Here is an 18,391-nt window from a genome sequence, read left to right on the forward strand (position 1 = left end):
TTCTGACCCAAGAATTAACTATTCAGTTTTTTTTTTTTTTTCCAGGAGGTAAACAGTCTGCTAGGCAGTGTGAATTTTGGGCTAATGATGGTGGTATTAAAAGATAATGATTATTAATAAAATATTTTATTTAGACTGTTCTAGAAGCTCAGAGTATTTATGATTTCAGATAAAGATAGGCATTGATTTTTAAATCCCTAGCCACCCTTGGGAAGGATATGGTTTGGCAGCAGTATTCTAGAATGCTTATTTTATAGAGTGAAAAAGGATAAATAAGAATTGGTTCCAAACTGTTGAGAAGATCAGCACTATTTCCTGTATGTCAAAGTAGGAGGCAGGAAAGGTGAGTTAGTTTATTAGATACAAGGTAGGGAAAGATGGTTTTTTGCCATCCACTGGCTTAATCTATACCTCCCTCCTGCGGAAGGTCTCCCTACAGAGTCCTTTTCGGAGAGCTTCCCAGGCCTTAATGTCTTTGTCTTCTCACAGAATTTATTGTTCTGGATTATTTTCTTAAAAAATTAGTCAGTGGGGATATAATCTTGGGAGAGTCTCTTGGAGGTGCTAGATGATGTATACATATATCTCAGCTGTGATCTTTCTGTTCCACACTGATCTCACTTCTGGGGAGATCTTCTGGGATGGTTAAGGAAGGAACCTCTCACATTTAACCATACCCATGGCAGGTGGTTTCCCCAGTCATTTTTGTTAGTAGATGTGTTTTGGGGTCTGGTTGATGTGTCAGGGTTGTTCAGATGCCATTTTCTTTGTTAACCTTAACTGGATAATGCCAGTTCTTTGTAACATACGAGCAGCTGAAGAAACTGGATTTGTGACAATTCAAAGCATCAGATATCCCTCTGAAAATCCCAACTTCCCAAAAGATTAAAGCTTCCTTGTTTCACACTGCTTCTCACTGCTTGGCTTGTCAGCAGATTCTGAGGTGTGAACAACAGATGAGATTGGGTTAATTCAGATTGCTGTGTATTAGCATCGTGTGGGCTGTATCATTCAGTGGTATGAATTGTAACATCCAAACACTAGCCCTTACCAATTAAAGTGTCCTTTGACATCAAAGATAACATAAAATGCATGCTTCTTCCTAAGGAAAACTTGCAAAAAAGATCAGGAACTGTGTACTGTTTCCTTCAGGGGAGAGGAGATCCTGATGCACCTCAGCTGTAAGCTGAGAATCCTGGACTGCTCTAAAGAAGCTCATCAGAATGGTGGCATGGAGCCTCTAAGGAGATATTATTGTTCCTGAACTTCTGGGGCCTTTGCTTCTTGTCACCTGAAGAGATCTCACCTATGGGTTGGTGGCCTTTTCAAACCCTGATATATGTAAACAGTGCAGAAATCGATCCCTGGAATATTGCACTATGTAATTTCCTATTTAGGCAGTGTCTTTCACTTATAATAAGTGATCTTAAGCCTTTGAAGACTTGACCTTTGTGAGGAATTGTTACAAAATATTAGTATCTAAACTCTGATGGTATGTGACATGTTGGCTTTGAAGGTGGCAAGGTTTTTGGGGTGGGAGATGTTTCCAGGCAGTTTGGATTTAGTCTTAGGTACTGTTGGTAATTTGCTCTATGATTTCAAGAAAAATTTATTACTTTTCAATCTGTCAAATGAGGCTCAGAATGTCTGATGTTGAGGGTCAGTGAAGAAAAGAGTAGCTGCTGCTGCTTGACTTTGTAGGGTGAGTGTGTTTATATCTTGCTGTCATACAGCCATAATTCCGGAATGAATAATCTGTATAGAGAGTCATTGCGCACCCTAGGCTTCTTGCTGTAATCCCGAGTGAAGCTCTTAGTTTAAGGCTTTCTGAAAGAAAGAACACTGTAAGTTAAAGCTTTATTTCATTTTTATTAGCAAAATGTTGGCAAGTGATTCAAGCAGTTGATTTTTCCTGATTTCCCAGGTTTAGTTTGGTCCACATTTGTTAAAATATTTCCTGTCTTGGAATGCCTAACTAGTTTGGATGGAACATACTTGCTTGAAATTTTAAAACTGTTTCTTTAGTATGCCTGTTTATCTAGCATCTGATAAGAGCTATGGAATACCTTCTTTTCTTTTAATGACAGGATATTTTCTCTCTTCCTTCTTGTCTTCATCTTACTCTTTTAAAAATATAAAAGAACTGAGAGCCCCAAGAACTTACAGTTCTATAAGGCAGCCCTCTTAAGGCAATGGTTTACTTGGGTTCCTTTCATTCTACCTTTTGAGAACAACATTAAATGCATATTAACTGGTGCTACAGGGCAGATACTTCTGCAGTATAAACAGGCAAGTTTTCCATTCACCCCCATGAAGCGGAATGAAAGGAGCCCAGGTTTTTCTTGGGGATTAGGTAGTCTTCCTTCAGATCACTTTCATTGCCCCTTCTTTCTCAGTGTTTGCTTTGAAGAGGACTTTCTGAAGCCAAATTTTATTTCCAAAAGTAAAAGCTAAGACAAAGTCATTAAAAAGAGAAGTGAAGAGAGAAAGGGTGTGGAGTGGCATGTAGATGCTACTAGCTTCAAGGCTAAGATGAAAGTCCCGATCTCCCTGACCCACACTAAAGGTGATGCTGAGTGCTAAGCTCAGTCAGACCTCATTCCTGGGATGAGCCATATTTTTAGAGAGATTTTCTTTTTTCCTTGTTGCCAAACATTCCATTGATGTGATAAGGGCTTTTTCTGTTATTGAAAGGCTTTCACTCTTGATTTCCTTGCATTTAAAAGATTACTTAACCTTTTTTTAAATATAGAAAACATTTTATTTTTAAAGTACACATATGATTTCTAAAACAGAAAAGCAAGCTAATTTCAAGAAGACCATGAAAGGGTGAATAGTCATCATATCAGTTTATTCAGATTATGTACATTTTTGTACTAGGAGAAAAAGAAGTTCAAACCTCATCATAAAACATAGTCCATAATTACCACAGAAATAAAAGTTTTTCTTCAGTGTAGATTCACTAAACACTATAGAACAAGATCTTAACCTGTTCTTTTCTGCTTCCTGAAAGAGTTTTAACACAATTACTGAGATTTCTAACCAAGAAATAACTTTAAGACGGGAAAACCCAATCCATTGTTTTCAGGTTCTGCAAAATCCACAACCGCTTGGATTTTGCTTGAATGTCATAAAGGGTTTTTTACCTTTTATAACCACCATGAAGGAAATAGGTTCTTTTTGTTTGCTTGTGGATTTGTGTAATCATCGATGCTAAATGTTGTTGGTCTGTGATAGAAAAAAAATGACTCTCTTGTATTTATTCATGTGCTAGAAATAGTATCTATTATATAAAAATGAGGAACTTCCCAAAAACCTTTATATTTAAACATTGTTGGAATATGTGGCATAAACCTTGGTTCTTTATTTAATAAACTGGAATACTCTATGATAATAAAAATGCTTTGTGGTTATTTCGGATAAGTGGAAACTTTTCTACAAAGACAAGTCCCAAAGAAACTGAAGACTCAAGTAGAAATAGCTATGGTGAAAGTGACTGCAGACTTACTCTTTGCATAGAGAAGCTGACATCATCTCTTAAATTGCCTGGATATCTGTTTGATGGCACTTAGTATGAAATGTGAAACTCAGTAGAGGCCAGGGAATTTGGTTCATGGCTTGGCAGGCTCTGAAGATTCAAACACCAGAAACATGGAATCAGTGCCTGGAACTATCCATTTTCCTCAATCCTGCCAGAGTTAGGTATTGACTGGAGGCAGGGCTGATTAGTGATAGAATTCCTCTGTTTGGCACAAAATAACAAGTAAATGAAATGCAAACTTGGTTCATTAATTTTCTTATTTAAAAAAATGTTTTTTTATGGTGCCTGTCTTAACATTTGAATTAAACGGTGTTTCACTGAACAGTAGAAGTGGGGGCTTGGGGAGAGGGATGACATACCCCTGCACGACTGGCTTCCTGTGAAGAATTGTGAGAACAGCAGGCTGCTCGCTTACATCATGACACCTGTTAGGCATATTTAGCTTTAAATCCAGACCAATTTATTTTGAAACTGGCAGCTGGGTAAGTCTGACAGGGTGGATTATAAGTAGTTCCATTCTTCAGGAACGTATGGAGATAACAAGACAAAGGCTAAAAGGTTTGGTATAGGTCTGTTTCTCAGATCTGTTTAATGAAAGTTTGCAAATAATCGAACCAGACACAAAAAACTAAACAACCTGTATACCCATATGTCCTCTGCTTAAATAGTAATCTATGTAATGATTTACTGTGCTGCTCATGAGAACGAGTTAGCCCTAGAATGATGTCTATGATATGTAAACAAGTGGGAAAAAAATTACTATGCAGATGCCTGTGTATACTATAAATTTATTTCTTAGGGAAAAAGCATTAACTTCCTTAAGTAGAGAATGGATTTTTCTTTTTTTTGAGAATGGATTTAAACTATATATACTAACCTGCAGAGAAATTGAATCAATGCAGTGTGTCTCTAAGCATAGTGATTTATTTTTTTTATTTTTTTTTTTTAGATTTATTTATTTATGCATACAGAACTGGGGTTCAGGCCAGAGGTGCAGGGGCGGCGAGAGGCTTCACCAGAGACAGAGTGGGGAGCAGAACAGGCAGATCGACGAAGTACACTAGATCGGAAGAGCAACTGCGGGTCAGGAGAGGTCTGCCACACCATGTGGTCACCTCCGGGGCAGGCGGAAATCGAAGTCATGCTGAAGTGGCTTTAGCTTCTCAGTGCAGTGCTTTAACCCACTGCGCCACCAGGGAGGGCCAAGCATTGTGATTTATTTTAAGGCATAGGCGTGTGATTGTTGGGGGCTGCAAACTCTGACTTCAGCAGGGCGGTAGGGCAGGCCAGCAAACTAGACCCTTAGTAATTCTTGATAAGAAAGGATTTACTTCTGTCATTATGCTCTTGGTTTTCTGTAACCTTATAGTTTAGTTGTCCCTCATTTCCTGCATTAATGTCTTCTGTGTTACTTGATTTTTCAGTAGTAAGATATCTTTTTTTTTTTAAAGATTTATTTATTTGTGCATACAGAACTGGGGTAAAGGCCAGAGATTTGGGTGGCGAAAGACTGCACCAGAGACAGAGTTGGGAGCAGAACAGGCAGATCCACGAAGTATACTGCTGAGGGGAGCAGTGGGCGGGTCAGGAGAGGTCTGCTGTGCCATGTGGTCATCTCTGGGGCAGGCGGGAATCGAACTCATGTCGAAGTGGCTTCAGCCTCTCAGTGCAGTGCTTTAACCTTAGTGCCACCAGGGAGGGCCAGTAAGATATCTTTTTAAGTTCATTTCTCATTTCTTTTGTGTATATTCAGTACCAGTTGCCTTTGTGGTTACCATGGGAATTACATTTTACATCCTAAAATTGTAACACTCCATTTGAATTTATACCAGTTTAACTAAAATAATGTACAAAAATTCTGTTCCTCCAAAGCTCTGTCCCCAATCCTTTTGGATGTTGATATCACAAAATCACATCTTCATGCATAGTTTGCCCACAAACATTAAATTAGCAACTCTTTTTAATGTATTAGTTTCTTAAATTATTTAGAAAACAAGATTTGGAGTTACAAGCCAAAGTTACGCAATCATGCTAACCTTTAGTCTAGCTGTTTTTTTTTTTTTCCCTTTAAATTAGATGGGACTATGGTGATGGTACATGGGTGAATTGGTGGGACGTCCATAGGGATTACAACCTAGATGGCAAAAGGCACAAAATGAAGAATGATGTAAAAAAAAAAAAAAAAAGATGTTTCAAAGAATTTGGAGAAACTCAGGAAGTACAACAACATTCAGCCACAGAAGTCAGGTTATCTGAATTCTACTTATGACTTTGACCTTAACTGCCTGCAAAACTTTGGGCTGGTCTTCTCACCTCTGCAGGCCTCAGTTTGCTTATTTGTAGCACAAAGGCTTTGCTAATATGGTCTTTAGATTCTCTTCAACTTTAAATTTTGTCCTTAAAAGTTCAGGGCTCTCATTTGGGATCTTGGGCCATGTATGTGTTGATGCTATTTGCACACTGAAAGTAAAACCTGCAGCTACTGTGACTTGAACAAGATGTTGTCAAGATCACCATGAAATTGCTTCTAGCTACCCTAACCCCAGGGTGAAGCAGGAAGAGACCTTCAGAACTGTTGCTGGCCCAGATACAAGGTACACACATTGAATGTCCCTAGCATATGGCCATGATTCTTTGTGTGCAGCAAGGGGTGGTAGTGGGCTTCTCCATGTCTGACTTTCTCTTAAAAACCTTGCTGCTATTGTGTCAAATCTTTCTGGGGTGTGACTCAAAAAAAAGCTTGAAAAGCAATTGAGGTTGTCCTTAACATGCTCAGTGCTTTTGACATAAAGCTACAAATGAGTCAGAAGCTTTTATAGATCACCCTGGAGAATTCCAGAAGATTTAAAATTTAAGCAATTTGGAAGTTTCTTTTTCTTCATCTCCCTCCTCTCTCTCCATTCTTTCTTCCTCCAAACTCCCTTCTTTGACACTGAAACATTAACTGAGAGGCAACCATATGTGATTCTAAGCCTTCATATGTATCATCTAACTTTATCTTTAACAAATATCTTGTGAGGTAAATGCTTTTATTTAGTATACATGTCCATTTTGGACCCTTGAGGCATAGAGGTTCAAATTGCCTACATTCATAATGTTGAAGAGAGCCAGGGTACATCCTCGGGTACTTGGGCTCTGCAGTCTGTGTGGCAGCAGCACACATACAAGGACAGGAGAAGGCTGGTCCACACCCTGGACCACTGGCACTGGAGAATACCTCGCAGAGATGAATGGTGTGGTTCAACCACCAATTGTGGAATAAATAAATGAGGGAGCCCCTAGGCTAGGGTGCTGACTGCGTCTCTGTTCTACAGTGAGGAAAGGCAACATGGCTACCCAGAATATGCCTCATGCAGTGGCGACAAAAAGCTGCTCTCTATAGAGCTCTATGTGCTCCACACACCATCTTAGACAAGGTTGCCCCACGCCAAAGTAAATCACTGGGAGCATTTTATTGTTCCAATATTTAAATATTTACTAACTTAGGAAGTATTTAAAATGAAGTAATTTATGCCAAATACAAAATGGAGCCACTAATGTCAGCACAACCCATTTTTTAAAAACATTTTTTAAAAAAGATTTATGCATACAGAACTGGGGTACAGGTCAGAGGTGCAGGGGCGGTGAGAGGATTCACCAGAAACAGAGTGGGGAGCAGAACTGGCTGATTGACACCGTACACTGCTGAGGCAAGCAGTGGGTGGGTCAGGAGAGGTCTGTTGCGCCATGTGGGTCACCTCCAGGGCTAGGATCAAACTCATGCTAAAGTGGCTTTAGCTTCTTAGTGCTGTGCTTTAACCCGCTGCGCCACCAGGGAGGGCCCCCTTTTTGTTTAAAAAAAAAAAAAAAAACATTTTAAAAGCACAGGTTTATTAGGAAAAGGAGTATGAAAGAGGTACCTGCATAGTCACAAGCAGTCAGAACAAACCTATTTTTTTGGTAAGTAAATTACACAATGTCCAATGTCAAAGGGAACACAGAGGAAGAATTTTCCTGAACTTTATCTGAACAACTAGATACACTGACCCTGGCAAAGAAACTAAAAAAGCTATAAAACCAACTGGGTACTGAACACACTCCAGATGCATCTCTACATGAAACTTCATTTGCGACATGCCACTCTCTCAGGCAGAGGCTGCAAAGCCCTGTTCCTCTGACTTTCTAAAAAATGCCTCTGCTGGGACCAGGGCCTTGCCTGCTTTGGTCTTTGGTTTGATTATATTTGAGAATATTAGTCTTACAGTTTTAATAAAGTTGTTAATAGGTAGAGTGAATTTGTGGGCTCTCCTGCCTCGCTCAGTCTGATGATCAGGTTCATTGGGGTTTTATTTGTCATGAGTTATTACCCGTTTGTTAGTTTAATACACTACAAAAAATTGATATTGTGGAAAGACAATTGTGTGTGAAACAGTAATTTTGCTCACAACAGCAGAGTTAATCACACAAGATGACCGCAGGCTCACAAGCATATGGTGCCATGGATAAGCAGCTGCACCTGTGGGTGCCACAAAGTGCCCAGAGTTGGGCCTTGGGAGAAGATGAGGGAAGTGGACCCAGGAGCCAGGACCACAGAAACTGCAGCATCCCTTGTCGTGAGGTCCACCCACAGTACTTTAGCAAACTCACATCCCACTAAGAAATTAAATAAAAATATTTTCCCTCTTACCCCTTTTAGGGTTGCCAGTTGGAGTTTCACCCACTAATTTTAGCATCTTCCGTAGATTTTGCCTGCTCAGTTATTACTGTGATACCAATAGTTATGATTTTTGAATGTCTTTCTTCTTACTATATTTGTTGATTGAAATTCTGTTGCCCTTTCTCTCCCATTTAATCATTTGCTTTAACTCGAGTATCTTATTATCATTTATTTTGTTGAAATCTACAACATTTTTTTTTTTAATATTTACTTTTATTCATGCATACAAGAACTGGGTGTAGGAGGTGGAGAGAAGATTCACCAGAGATGGCTTGGAGAGCAGAACAGGCAAATCTACTGAAATACACTGCTGAGGATGGGAGCAGCTGCAGACTGGAGAGGTCTGCTGTGCCATGTAGGTCAGCTTCCTGGCCTGGGATCAAACTCATGCCACAGTGGCTGGTGATAGCTTGAGAGTGCGGAGACTTTGACCTTTGTGCCACCAAAGAGGCCCCCCACCACAATTTAAATGACAGAATAGTATTCCAGTTACAACTGTGCCATGAATTATTCAGTTCCTCAGAGTTGAACATTCAGAATGTTTACAGTTATTTGATACTATTAATGGCGTCTGATACCGTCTACATAAATCTTTGAATTTTTATGTGCTTAAATTAGTTTGACAGTGATATTATTGGATGTTGGAAAAGTTTATATATAATTTGATGTTTTTATCTAGACACTGAACAGGGAAATCAGAGTCCACACTACCTAGGCTACCCAGCTGTGAGCAGAGAGGCAATAATAGATCCCTGAACTCAGGAAGGCGGGTAGCGTGGATGGAGTCACCATGACAGCAGCCAAAACCTGAACATGTATCAATAAAGTTATTGAAGTTGAAGAGACTTCCGGTAGGGGCATGTCTGTTTCCGCCAGGGCCTAGATCCTTTGCCTGCAACAACCAGCCGGAAGTATTTATAGCTTTTAAAGCCACGTCTGTCCTGACCCCACACACCAGGGAAATGTTTCCGGGGTCACGTTACTCCGGCCCTCTCTGCCCAGCCGCCGGTGCCGCGCTGGAAACCTACGTTCTCCCGGAAGTGGCCCGGGCTTCTCAGTCGGGGTCCCCACGACCCGGCTGTTGCTGAGGGTCGCTGGGGCTGCAGTGATGGCGGAGGCAGCGTTGTTGCTGCTGCCCGAGGCGGCGGCGGAGCGGGACGCCCGGGAGAGACTAGCTCTCTGGGATGGGAGACCGGACACGACTGCGCCGCTGACCGACAGGCAGACCGACTCGGTGTTGGAGCTGAAGGCGGCGGCTGAGGACCTGCCGGTGCCGGACGAGGTGAGGCGGAGGGGAGACGGAGTTGGGATGCACCTCTTGTGGGACTGCGGTCCCCTGTCCAGGGCCACTCCTCTCCGGTCACGGTGGCGGCTCCATCAGGAGAGACCCTTCACTTTCTTGGGGTGTCAGGCCTGGTTTGCTGGCATTGCCGACTTGTCCGTCTGCGCCGATGCAGCTGCGGGGTTGCCCAGTGACTGATGTCCACCGGCTCCCAGCCCTTCCCCAGCAGCGTGGACAGTTGACTGGGATCCTTGCGGGAACTTGGCCTCAGAGCCTTGCTTTGGGTGTCTTGCCCCAGGTGTCAAGTCCCTGGTGTCAGCCGAGAAATTATCCTGCTACCCACCTTCTCTCGGAAAGAGTGGGCGCTGAACCAGGTGCTTGGTTCGGGACAAACTCCTATTGGTATTCGTTTACCACCTGAATGAATAACCCTGTTTTTTCCGTGGGGAGATTAAAATCTGATCCTGGGTCGGTTTCATTCATTCCATTCTGAGCCCTCCAACAAGTGCAGGTTATGGGAGATCCGATTTACATGATCTATAGCAAAGTCATACAAATACATTTTCTAAAGTTGAGTCGGTGTTGTATTAGATAATGCTGGTTTTCAGCTTAGTGTCAACCTTAAGTCCTAGATACCATTGGGATATCATGCATATCACTGCTTGTGTGATTCAATTCAGTTAGCAATAACAGCAAGGTGTATATATTGTGAATTGTCAGTTTTTAGATAGTTGACAGCCTTTTTCTAGTTTTGAACATCAAGTCTAATAGGATTATTTTGTTGGTGATGATTACGTTCCCTGTTTTTACATGATCTGGAATTGTGTCCAAAGGCAGATTGAGTTTAGAGACTGAGACTTTTTTTGGCCCTCAAACTGTAGAGGTTAAAAATACTGATTTTCACATTCTTTTCAATTTCACTGACTGCCCTGCCATAGAATGTAAATGCTTTCTTTGGATTTCTCTGTCCATCTGCAGAATGCTGTGCTGGAAATGTATTTGAAACAAATGAGGAAGTAGGTGGAAATTTCTTAGACTTGGCTATCGAAAAGTATTTTATGCTTTGGGTAATAGGAGTTGTTTGATCTGTTAATATATTCTTTGTCAGTTTAAAATTGATTTGGCCTTTTACTTGAAGCAGGGTGCTCATATACTGTAGCACCTGGGAGGAACATAGTTCACATAAAGTAACCCAATTTATTTTTGTTGTTATGGATCATAAACTTTTATTTCTTGTTTTCATTGAGCATGAAAGAAAAGATTTGAATTGTAGTAAATGGAACCTATATTTTCACACCATTCTTTCATATTTATGGAATATAATATCAACTGTTACCCCCATACAGTCATTTGACATATGTGCTTACTCTGGGCTAAAAATTGATAGAAAGACAAGTAATAAAGACAAATTTCCTAGCATCATAGAACTGACATAATTCTAAATGTTAGGAAACTAGGAAATTGTAAAAAGGAAGAAGGTAAGTTCAGAATTGACTCATGATACAAGGCAAATAAATAGTGTAGTATAAGACAAAGGTATGAGGGCGTGCCCTTTTGCATTATGAGAGATGTTTCCAAGAAAATGACAGTGTAAGGTGAGAATTCATGATGGAAAGCAAGAAACCAGCTTGCAAATATGAGAGAAATAATATTTCAACAGAAGGAAAAAACAATGCGAGGTCATGGGTAAGGGATGAATTGACAAGGTTAAGGATTTAGTGAGATTCTTCTGGTACATTCAGTCTTGGTATTGGGTTTTTGTGAGAATGAAATAACTTGTTTATCTATGCTGGAAATCTTTTTTTTTTTTTTTTTAAAGATTTTACTTATGTATACAAGAACTGGGGTACAGGCCAGAGGTGCAGGGCGGTGACAGGATTCACTAGAGACAGAGGGGGAATAGAACAGCAGATAGACTGAAATAAATGCTGAGGGGAGCAGTGGGTGAGACAGGAGAGGTCTGCTGGGCCATGTGGGTCACCACCTGGCTGGGAATTGAACTCATGCTGCAGTGGCCGAGGATAGCTTCATAGTGCTGTGCTTTTAACCCATTGTACCACCAGGAAGGGTCCCATGCTGGCATCTTTAAAATAGAAGTTCTCATTGCTTTTTATCTCTCTACAGCCCTGTTTCTCTTTATTGAAGTGTTTTCTAGTGGAAAGATTTTGGAATTGAATTTTTATCCTCACTACTATTAGATCAACATTAGTGCTGAAAACAAAGTGCTTCAGTTTTTATTTTGTTCATCCAGTATATTTCTAAAAGATTTTCTGTAGTATTCTGCAGTTTTCACAAGATAAATTACTTACTGAACAACAGAAATTGGTTAAATTAGTTGAATAGTAGTTGGCCAGCTAACTCAGAACATATAAAGTTCGTAACTCTTGTAGAAAATAGCCTTCTTTTTCATGAAGGAGAGCTAGTCTAACTTGGTAAAGAGTTTTTTTTTTTTAACATATTTATTTGGGATTAGATAAAAGAATTTTCAGTAGAATATTAGGGGGTTCGGTTCTTTATAGCCAGGGCAAATTTTTAGTAGTGAGATTCTTTCTGCTAAATTTATTAATTCTTGATAAAATTATTTCAGATAAATAATTTATCTGAAATTTATATGTAATTTCCTTTCAGGGTTGTTGTTTTCTTTAGGCTGTGTGACCTTACACATGACTTTTAACTTCTCTGAGTCTGATTTTTTTCTTATGAGAATTATTTCATGGGGGGTTATGAGAATTAAATGAAGCTGTATATATAAAATGCTTATGGCAAACTATGCGCTGGTATATTATTCATGTGCGTTTATCCCCATATGATTTATACTTTAAAAGACAAGATACCACCTGTGCTGGTATGGGTGTCACTCCTGCCAAAATTAGAAAAGATGTTCAGTGTCTCGTAAGAGTTAGGTACCTCTCAGACTCCATCTGTACCTCTTCAGTGGTTTACTCCAAACAAAAAAGTGGCATCACTTTATCAGTTAGAGAATGAATTGAGTACAGAAATGATCTTTTCCACTCTAGAACTGTGTAGTATGTAAAGTTTGGGAGAGAAAGGGGCATTTGCTTGTTTTTTTTCCCTGGGTCTGTTCAGCTGTTCAGGCAAGGCTTGGTAGTTTGTTGAAATTATTATTTAATATGTTAGTGTTTCTCTTGACATAACCTATACAGAAGCTCTCCAGGACTACCAGTCTTTGGAAACTGGCTAGAGCTGTGCTTTTCTCTCTGTGCTATCTCATCTCATTCTTTCTCATGAGTACCTGGGGGGAGGTCTGTGGAAAAGACCACACACTTGCCTTGCATCTGGTTTCCAGGCATTCTGTGCGCACCCTCTAATCTTTAGCAACTTGCAAGAAGTTTTAGCTGAATTCTTCTTACCTGCATGTGTAGTACTTATCATTTATTTCTTTTAGTCATTAGTCAAAGGTGAGCCAGTGCTTTCATCCTGTCTCTTTGTGAAGCTCCCTGACTTTTCCTTGGTTTTAAACTGTGTGGTTATTCTTTGACTATGGTTTTCTGGTGGATTCAAGAATAATTAGGTTTTTGCAAATTGTCTTGTTAGTGTGCAAACAACACTCTGTGCAGCTCTCTTAGTTTAGCTTACATGTACATGTACTTTCTGATATTTTTTCCAGATCTGAGCTTTATATAAGTTCTGCCTCTTTTTTCCTTCCCCCTTAAGTATTGTATAAATAGTGCTAAGCTAGTTATCTGACTAAATTTTGTTAGATCTGTTTGCATACTAAAATTTAATTACTGGTAAAATAGAACTTTGTAAAAATAAGCTGTTTCCAAGAAGGAGTATAGATTCAGATTTATTAACTTATTTACACTGTTACTACTAGTAAGTAGAAATAGTAGATGATAAATAGCAGTAGCTTACATTTGAGTGTTTACTATGTGCTAGACATTTGTTAAGTACATGTAGCACCTTCTGGTGGATCGCCCCCCTTCTCTCCAAGGAGACAATTCTTGTTGGTAATTGAAGTGGTTCCACAGAGCAGATGCAGATGAAGCTTACCTTAGCACAGTTTTCTCTGTCCTCCAGAAACCCTGGTGTGAACGCACATTGCTGGTGACACGTTAGACTCAAGATAGATTTGAGTCTCAAATCACTAGATTTGGGAAACTTCTTACTGTCCTTTTATACTCAGAGATTATGGCACCATTCTGAAAGAGTTTATATGAACAAGTGATGTTCTTCACCAGGACTCCCTATAGAATCATTGGACTCATTTGTGGAGAAAAAGCAAATGAAGATTTTCCTGAACTCTTTTTTTCTGCACTTCCCAGCATTCCAAGAAACCTGTTTTCTTACTTACTCTTCACAAAAACCTGATAGAGACTATTATTCCTTATAGGGAAGAAATGAGGATTTGAAGCACTAGACATATATTGAGCGGGTGCAGTGTTTACCCCAGACCACTGTTACATGCGTAGCCACACTGGAGGGTCTAACCCTGCTTGAATGCAGCCCTCTAGCGGAGGGTTGTGTTTCTGAATTAGTGATAGTACACGTTGCATTAACTTATTTTAACTTTTAAGAGAAGATACTATTTTCAGATGAAATGTCTATATTTAGAAAACCATAAAGATGCAATTTTCTAACACCTTGGATCATATCTTACATAGGTAAATTTTAAAACGTCATACCTTAAAGATTGAAAACCGTATTGAAATGAAATAATAAGGCTTTTTGCTTTCCCTTTCATCCACCGCCACCTTTTTATAAGGTTTAAAAACAGTTTATCTGTATGACTATTGATAAATTAGTAGTGGAAACCAGAAGTTACTGTCAGTGTGATAGTGTTAGAATAATCCTTTGTAAATCTGTGTAGTTTTTTGTGAGAAGCTCTGAAATTCTTCCTGTTCAGTTGTAATTTCAAAATTTGTGTGGCAGAAGTGTACTAGTGGGTGGAAAGGGCAGGAGATAATATTTATTGATTATTTTTAGATGTCATTTATTATTGGTATTAGGTGTCATTGTTGATTGGTATTAATTGTGTAGACTCTGGATAGGACAAACTGCTTTCAACAGCACACACGTTTTGCCTTTGGTGCTAGTTCACAAGAGGTTTAAATAAGAATTGTGTGTGGGGTCCTCCCTGGTGGCACAACGGGTTAAAGCACAGCACTAAGAAGCTAAAGTCACTTCCGCACGAGTTCAATTCCCACCTGCCCTGGAGGTGACCACATGGTGCAGCACACCTCTCCTGACCCGCCCGCTGCTCCCCTCAGCAGTGTACTTCGTAGAATTGCCTGTACTTCGTAGAATTGCCTGTTCTGCCTCCCACTCTGTTGCTGCTGAAGCCTCTCGTATTTGTTAGCATTATATAGCATTGCTAATTTAAAACGATAAAACAAAACATTCTTTCTTGAAACAACTTAGATGGACTATCAATCTTGAGTTGTTTAGAATTTTTAAGATATTTAAATGTAGGTATTCTGATTTTCTTTTTTTTCTTTTAAAGCTCCCTGTCGATGACTTGAGCAGTTTAACAACCCAGTCACAGCCTGTTCTACAGAATTCCATAGTACCTCAGTCTACAGAGGATATTCTCTTGAAGGGTTTCATTTCCTTGGAAATGGAAGAAGAAAGAATTGAAACTGCACAACAGGTGAATGACAATATTGTTTCTTAGGGTGTTTGATTATTTTATATGTCTCAGGCAAGGCCAATAAAAAAGGTTTTAATCAAAAGTTCTGAACATCTGAAACAATATTTAACATCAAATCTTTATGGAATATTCTAGAATATTCTTGAATAGTTGTGGCTGCTTAAGTATTTTAAATGAGCTTATTGCTCAGTTTTATTTACAAGACATTGAATTATGATATTCCTAGTTTGGATGTTGATAGAATATATTTATTAAGGCTTCAATATTTCATGTACTCTTGACTTCTCCCAGTGTATGTCTTTGTTAATGTTTTCCTCCAGCAAGCATGTGCATACACACACACACACCTCTGCTTGCTATAAGGTAATTCTTTTTTTAAAAAGCTAAATATTCTCTTGAACTCCTACACTTATTTTTCAATAATGTACGTATGCAGTCTTCCCTTGATCTTTGTTTTTTCCTCATTACTGCCTTCCTTTGTCTTTTCTTCCTTTCCTGTTGAGAATCAAAGCTGAGACATTTACCAAGTAAAACATATACTAAATTGTACATATAGTTAGTTGGAAAGGCAGTGCTGCTAGGTGATTAAGTGCCCCAGCTGTTAAGCTAGGCTGACTTGCATTGAAAATCACCTCCATCACTTACCATCTTTGGATTTAGGCAAATTACTTGTCTTCCTAGGGTGGTTTCCTGAAGTGTTAAACAAGGATAAGTAAATATCTATGTGATAGGATTTTTGTGAGAATTAAATAAGATAATGTATGTGGCAGAGATACAATTAATGCTTGGTAAACAATAGTCAAGGAACTTGGCAGCCTAATATCCTGAGAGAAAAAAGCATTTCCCTGACTTCAAATCCCACTTGAGAATTAAGAGAAGGTAATCTTGCATTGTATCTATGAATTTATTTGGACTTAATTTATAACTGCATATCTCTTTATAAGACTTTAAAGAAATTGAGTATATTGACTTATAACTTACATACTATAGGATGTACTTGGTAAGTTTTGTGTCAAGCATTTATAACTGTAACTACCACTGTAATCAAGATAGAAAACATTTTCATCATCACAAACAGTTCCTCATACTCATTTAAGGTTACCTCTTCCACTTCTTTTTAGTCATGAATTTTTTTTAAAGATTTAAAAAATTATTTATGCATATAGAACTGGGGTACAGGCCAGAGGTACAAGGGGTGAGAGGATTCACCAGAGACAGAGTGGGGAGCAGAACAGACAGGTGTACTGAAATACACTGCTGAGGGGAGCAGTAGGTGGGATAGGAGAGGTCTGCCACACCATGTGGGTCACCTCCCTGACCAGGGATTGAACCATTGTGCTGTAGTGGCTGTGGATAGCTTCATAGTACTGTGCTTTAACCCATTATATCACCAGGGAGGGCCCAGTCATGAATATTTTTATTGGTGGGAGGGCCAGAATTCAAACCTAGGTTTAGCTGATGCAAAAAGTTCATGCTTTTTGTGTTCTAACAGTTCTTATTAGATAACATTCAAATTTGGCAGTCTAGCAAGTAGACATTAGCCTCTTAGAAAGGAAATGTTAATTCTTATACATTGTATTTTTAAAATTTTTATTATAAGTTTATTTTTATATCATTGTGTACTTTTTTTTCATTTCAATTGTAATCCCCACGGGTTTCCCATCACCAAGTCACCCGTGTGCCATCACCATAATCCCGTGCACTTCCCTTCCCACCCCCCCATTTTTGATCCCATTCCCCACTCCACCCCCACAAAATGTCTCTGGTATATGGCTGTTCATTATTCTTATCATTTTCTTGCCTGGTCCGTTATACTCCTGCTATGAGCGAAACCATCCGGTATTTTTCTTTCTCTTTCTGGCTTAGCTCACTAAGCATGATCTTTTCCAGCTCCATCCAAGTTGCTGCAAAACACATGTGTTTCCTTTTTTTGGTTGCTGAGTAATATTCCATTATATGTATGTACCACATCTTTTTAATCCAATCATCTACTTTTGGGCATTTGGGCTGCTTCCATGTTTTTCCAATTGTAAATAAAGCAGCAATAAACATGGGGGTGCAGGTATCTTTTTCAATCATTGTTTTTGTATCTTTTGGGTAGATAGCTAGGAGTGGGATTGCTGGATCGTAGGGAAGCTCCATGTTTAGCAGTTTGAGGAACCTCCAAACAGTTTTCCATAGTGGTTGTACTAGTTTGCATTCCCACCAGCAGTGCAGGTGAGTTCCTTTTTCTCCACATCCTCACCAACATTTGTTGTTGCTAGTTTGAAGATGTGCTATTCTCACTGGGGTATACATTATATTTTTAATGCATTTCCTTAATTAGCTGAAAATAGCCAGTATTCTTTATACCTTTTGCTTTTTCTTAGTATGGTAGATCGTGGGTATAGAATTAAATTGTTTCTCAATTTTAAACCAAAGAGTAAGACTTAGTATTTACCTTTTGACTTGCTGTTTAGTGTATAGCTACTTCACTTTGTTTCGTTTAATAATTCTATTTACTTTTCCAGTTTTTCTCATGGTTTGCAAAGCTGCAAACTCAGATGGAACAGGATGAAGAAACTAAATATAGGTATGTGGTTCTTGCATTTATTGGCTATCTTAATTTTTAGACCACAGTCATCTGAATCATTTCATAATCTGTGCCTATAAACAAAATTAAGGCATAAAGACAATTTTAAAAAGAACATTTTCCTCAATAGCCAGAAAGAGCGATTGGGTCATTAACTGATAGTGGGAGTTGAGTAATTAAAAAATTACATCATAATTAACAGATTAGGGCACATATTGGCTTTTAGATAACTCTAGAAAGTGTGTGTTCAAGTGGGAGTTTCACAGAAACTCTGAGAGTTATTTGCCCTTTTTTTAGAGACTTCAGGGATGGCCTTCTAGAGTAGGTGTTACTATGTTGTTCTGTTTGTGTATATTGATAGCAGGAAAGAATGGTGATGCACAATTTCAGGCTGATTTGGGGATTTTGGTTTGAGCGTCTGAATTCCTTTAACAGTTACTAGGTGACTTATTGCTAGGCATCTAGTTAGGCTCTTTGATATGATTCTATTTAATTTTCATAGCAGCTCTGTATGGAAAGGCATTATTAATCCCATTTTACAAATGAGCAAACTAAAGCCTGGAAATATTAAGTAACTTGCCTTATGTCATGGAGATGTGGCAGAGTTGGGACTTAGATTCATATGTTTGAATTCACATCCACAATTCTTTCTATAACATACCATCTCTCAAAGGCAGAAGTGATCTGAA

The 18,391-nt window shown here is 39.1% G+C and overlaps 2 protein-coding genes across 5 annotated transcripts in view; both read left to right on the forward strand.

Annotated features, from left to right (window-relative positions):
- The window catches only part of SLC25A30 (solute carrier family 25, member 30), a 28,694-nt gene extending 25,319 nt beyond the window's left edge, over window positions 1-3,375 (forward strand). For 3 of the 4 annotated variants that reach the window (XM_012723377.1, XM_004680141.2, XM_012723376.1), the window contains one exon: window positions 795-3,375. In XM_012723377.1, the coding sequence (XP_012578831.1) occupies window positions 795-836 (42 nt within the window). In that variant the 3' untranslated portion in view covers window positions 837-3,375. The remainder of the gene's footprint in view (window positions 1-794) is intronic. The other variant, XR_001145343.1, reaches the window with a different exon arrangement.
- Window positions 3,376-9,260: 5,885 nt separating this feature from the next.
- COG3 (component of oligomeric golgi complex 3) overlaps window positions 9,261-18,391 on the forward strand; it is a 46,035-nt gene continuing 36,904 nt past the window's right edge. Inside the window, exons 1-3 of the mRNA XM_012723367.1 lie at window positions 9,261-9,519; window positions 14,984-15,130; window positions 17,641-17,702. Coding sequence (XP_012578821.1) covers window positions 9,346-9,519; window positions 14,984-15,130; window positions 17,641-17,702 — 383 coding nt within the window. The 5' untranslated portion in view covers window positions 9,261-9,345. The remainder of the gene's footprint in view (window positions 9,520-14,983; window positions 15,131-17,640; window positions 17,703-18,391) is intronic.

Source organism: Condylura cristata, unplaced genomic scaffold, assembly GCF_000260355.1.
Source record: "Condylura cristata isolate star-nosed mole 26May11 unplaced genomic scaffold, ConCri1.0 scaffold00010, whole genome shotgun sequence".
In the NCBI taxonomy this organism is placed as follows: domain Eukaryota; kingdom Metazoa; phylum Chordata; class Mammalia; order Eulipotyphla; family Talpidae; genus Condylura; species Condylura cristata.